Below are 4,800 nucleotides of genomic sequence, written 5' to 3'. Positions count from 1 at the left end.
AACCCTTGTGTAGGAGGTGCATCAAGCACCTGATCGCCATGATACATAAAACAGCCTATCAATATTCAGCACAAAACAGGCAAGTTCCAAATATGGTAGGTGACTGAAAATGGTCTCTTTTTCAATAACCAAAAGACTAAAGAAATGAGAGCCATAAATGTGGATGCCTGCCATCATTCGTTTACCTTCAGATTACTCCCTTATTTATCAGAGGTCACCACAGTGGAATAAATGGACAACTATTCGGGCATATGTTTTTACGCAGCAGATCCCTTTCCAACTGCAACCCAGTACTGGGAAACACCCATAAAGTCTTTCATTTTTCACATGCATGCGCACACACACTATGGCCAAATTAATCCAATTCACTTATAGTGCATGTCTTTGGACTGTGGGGGAAAGCAGAGCACCAGGAGTAAACCCAAGTGAAAACAGCAAGAACATGTAAACTCCACACAGAACTGGTCCAGCCCGGACTCGAAAACAGCTAACTTTTTGCTGTGAGGCAACAGTGCTAACCCCTAAGCCAACATGCCTCCATAAAACACACACACACAAACCAAAAAGCCAATACAAGTAAAAGCTTCTATTTTCTCATCGCTTAATGGTGAGTCCTGTATGGTGGTAATTTTGCATGGAGTTTCATTACGAATCATAGGTATATGATGTTGGGCGATGAGATAAAGTTGCCAGCCACTCCAGAGTCCACCAAGACATGTACACTGAAGGAGCGAGTGTAACTTCACTTACCATTAGGCGAGGTGGGCAGACTGAGAGGAGTAGATTCTCCACAGTAAAGACAGAGATGGTTCCGTATACATCATAATCATTCCGTGGACTCAAGGGGATAGGCGTCTGTGATCGTCGGTTCTTTCGTGTCTGGTTGTGGTGATGGAACTCTAATGGGTAGAACAGGGGAAACAGACGGAGAGGATGGACAGGCAGAGAGGTGCTGTGACACACTGATGGCTTTTTTTTTAATAAATGAAAGTCTCTAGGTTGGCATTGTCTTTATAGAGTACCATCGGTTTACGAATTTGTGGTTTAAACCGTTCCGGTAAGCGCCACTTGATTCCAGCTGTACTTACGGAGTTCTCGAAACTGCAGTGTAAACTCGTGAATGCTAGAGTTACCTTGTTTCAAGTTTAACAATTCGTGATGTACAAATAGTGGAGTGAGTTGTACAGGGAACACCTCTTTGAAATTACTTAGGAGAGTTTGACGGGTAGCCATCACGGGACTGCTTGCATTCCAGAGCGCATCCACCCAAGAAGGGAGCTCGTCCTGCAAGAAGGGAGATTAGAAAAAGCAACTTTGGAAATCTCATTGAGAAACTGGTTAGCACTAGCCTCTACATTCTAGTAGAAAGCCATAGCAGGTATTTGGATTGCCCGAGTAGCTCATGGGGTGAGCTAAAGGCATGCTGGTAATGTCCACTGGTGTGGTAGCAGCATTCATGGGAGTGGAAGGCAGTGTTTGACGCATGGAATGCACCATTCCAGCGAATGGGTCCAATGAGCTTCCATAGCTGCGTTGTTTATCTTCAGGGCTGGAATCCGGTCACAGTTACACAATGAAGACAAGGATGGTTCTCTTTTCATCAATTTATTCAAACACAGTGGATTAATCAACAGAAGCAGACAAGGGATAATCTTTGCAGATGGAATGATGTTCACTATGTAAACAAGGATCTTCATTCAAGCATAGATCATAAAGTCACTTCCCTTAATCACAACTTGTGCATCGACAGGTTTAGGCGAAACGTCCTTAGGAGAAATGTCCATTTGAGAAGGGAAACATCCATGGAAGAAAGCGAGCCAGGGAGAAGATAAGGGAGAATGTAAGGTGAACCATTTGACATCAATTCCGGCCACTGACTGACTGGAATCGAGGAGACTATATGGGGAACGGTGATTGCTGGTGCAGGTGTGTCCTATTAGAATTCAGGTGAGGGTGCTCTGGTGTGATGAGAGGTGGCAGGAGATGCCGATGATTGGAGCTGAGAGAACATGAGTGAGGGAGAATGGTGATTGGAGCAGCAGGAACGAGCCGGGGACGTGACATATACTGTAACCTATGCATGTATTAAATGTTTTACTTTAAAGACTAGCTATTTATTCAGAGTTCATTACAAACGCCTACAGTTCTATGGCTATAACTATGTTCTTTTGCATGTTAGACTATATTGCTAGTAATATAGTGTAGGTTACTGTCAAAAACTGTCAGAAGTAGTGTGAATGGCATGAAAATTACTTAGTATATTTTAGTATAATGACTTAGAAGTATATTTTCTGTTTTCTTCTTACCTCCTCTACCTCTACTGTCCTCTGGTGCAGAAGCCAAATTTAAACCTTTCGAGAACATTTCAGGTTAAATTTATGCAGTTGGCAGCATCTGATTTTAGAGCCCTTTTTTGCTTTCCCTTTTTTTATGGTCCATCTTTGAGCTTGAGTTGCACTTATTGTTCGTTTGACATTCTTGCTAGATTTTGATTACTGGGTAACCTCTGATTGGGTCAGCCCATCTTGAAACCAGGTGGCTGTCACCGATTGGGCCAAATGCTTAACATTTATTATTTTTAATTATTATTACTATTATTATTATCCTCATCATTATATCACATCTAGCAAGAGATAAAAGCTGCCTGCATGTAAAAAAAATACATATTAAAAAAAAAAAAAAAAAACCTGACCGGCTCACATTTAAAGAATGGTCCGGCCCTTCTGGCATTTGCCAGAATTGCCAGATGGCCAGTCCGCCCCTGCTAACCCTATCTTCTAGGGCAGGGGTCACCAATCTCGGCCCTGGAGGGACACCGGCCCTTTAGCTCCAACTTGCCCAAACACACCTGCCTGGGTGTTTTTAATACCTAGTAAGATGTTGATAAGCTTGTTTATGGTTTACATCCCATCATTTTCATACACCCCTCAGGAGCCCATCTGTCACAGTGCTCAAGGTACAGTAAATAACCTCTTAATAGTTCTTTGTTTATGTGTTTTCAGAAGGAATGAATAATTTGTTCCAGATCATCCCATTCTCATGTGCAAAAGAAGGCCAGCAAGCTAAGATAGATGAGATAAGAATAAAAATGCATCAAGATGCACTTCATACAAAAATAAATTAATACATTTTTATGACTACTTTTTAAATGTATAAACTGCTTTCCCAACTACAGTAATGTACATTTTTGCATGATTTCAAACACTTTTGTGGTGCTCCATCATTACTTTCAGACCTAGACTGCAGCTCTGCACAAGATGTTTGGCCATAGGAGAAATGGTCATGCCAAACTGAGCCTGAGTCTTTTTAATTCTTCACTTTCGCCAATTGGTGAAGTTTTTTTTCCTCGTCACTGTTGCCACTGGCTTGAATGGTTCGGGACCAGTAGAGCTGCACATCGATGGATTTGCTCTTCAGTGTTTGGATTCTCAGTAGTGAATATTAAACCACACTGAACTGAGCTAAAACTGAACTGAAAGGGACAAACTCTGAAAACTGAACTGACACAGTTTCAATTTATTATAATCTTTTACGTGAAGCTGCTTTGACACAATCTACATTGTAAGAGCGCTATACAAATAAAGGTGAATTGAGTAAAATTATTATATTAGTCTAATTATTAGTCTGAATTAGTATTAACATTTTAAAATGATGATTATTTTGATAGGTTTTAGTTAAGTTTTTATTTTGTTGACACATTTCCATTTAGTTTTTCATATTTAGTTTTAGTAATTCTAGTTGTCAGAGTGAACATAACACATCCCAAGTAAAGATGTGTTTGCACAGTTTATGTTAACTCTCTAGTAATCTCTAGTAATAAATTAAAACAATAGTTTGAACAAAAACAAAGAATCCAAAACCATACAAATGCAAAGATTGACATTTTCTTCATTGTATTGCACTTGACGTGATGTGTTTGTGTGTAAAAGTATAGAAAAATCTATAGGTGTTTCCAAAACCATGCAGCCGCAGGTCAGATTTTACACCACAAAATGAGTACTTCCATCATTTATTTTTGCTATTTATTATTTTAATTCAGCTAACCAATCACTTAAAGCCTAATAAGACATTTCAAAATTACAGCTTAATGTAGTAAGACAACAAAAATGCCCAAGAAATTCACAAGTATTCAACTGACTGTCAAAGCTGTTTATTTTTCAAGAGAAAACTAGTTAAAATGTAACACTAAAAAAGCAGTAACTGCAAAAGACATAATATTTTACCAATGAACAGAAATTATTGCTGCAAGTTTTCATTTACTTAGCCTCTATTGTAACGTTGTACATTATAAAACTTTTAAAGTCATGGCATTGAAATAAATGTTCAATTCAAATTAGTCTGGATTAAATCAAATCACATGATTGCCAAAATCCACAAACCAAAAACACACAGGTAATGTCTAATCACGTGTCTAAATGAAAGAAGAACAGAGAAAGAGTTTAAAGAGAAAACTTAGAACTAAAACAAGCTGATCTTTAGAAAGAACAGAGCAAAACGCAATTGTTTCCAGAAACATGAGTAATATCATTCATTTGGATTGGGATTGGCATCTGCATACTGGGAGAGATCAAAGGTCAGAACTTTACTGATGACACAGTCTCCTTGCTGTTGAAAAAGACAAACAATGAATCACTCACATGTGCATGAGTCGAATCACTCACTTGAATTGCTTTTGCATGATCAATAGTCTATGCTATGCAGTTTAAAGCTGGACAGCAATAAAGTTTATATTTTGGTGGCAATATATAAAAAAGCAGTTTAATATTTGCAATCCATTGCTATTGACCCTATTCTTCAATG

At 38.8% G+C, this 4,800-nt stretch overlaps 1 protein-coding gene across 1 annotated transcript in view; it reads right to left on the bottom strand.

Annotated features, from left to right (window-relative positions):
- Nucleotides 1-4,134: 4,134 nt before the first annotated feature.
- smc1al (structural maintenance of chromosomes 1A, like) overlaps nucleotides 4,135-4,800 on the bottom strand; it is a 39,622-nt gene continuing 38,956 nt past the window's right edge. The window contains 1 exon segment of the mRNA XM_056448889.1: nucleotides 4,135-4,605. Coding sequence (XP_056304864.1) covers nucleotides 4,525-4,605 — 81 coding nt within the window. The 3' untranslated portion in view covers nucleotides 4,135-4,524.

Source organism: Danio aesculapii, chromosome 23 (assembly GCF_903798145.1).
Source record: "Danio aesculapii chromosome 23, fDanAes4.1, whole genome shotgun sequence".
Classification (NCBI taxonomy): Eukaryota; Metazoa; Chordata; class Actinopteri; order Cypriniformes; family Danionidae; genus Danio; species Danio aesculapii.
This window is presented reverse-complemented; position numbering and strand designations above follow the sequence as displayed.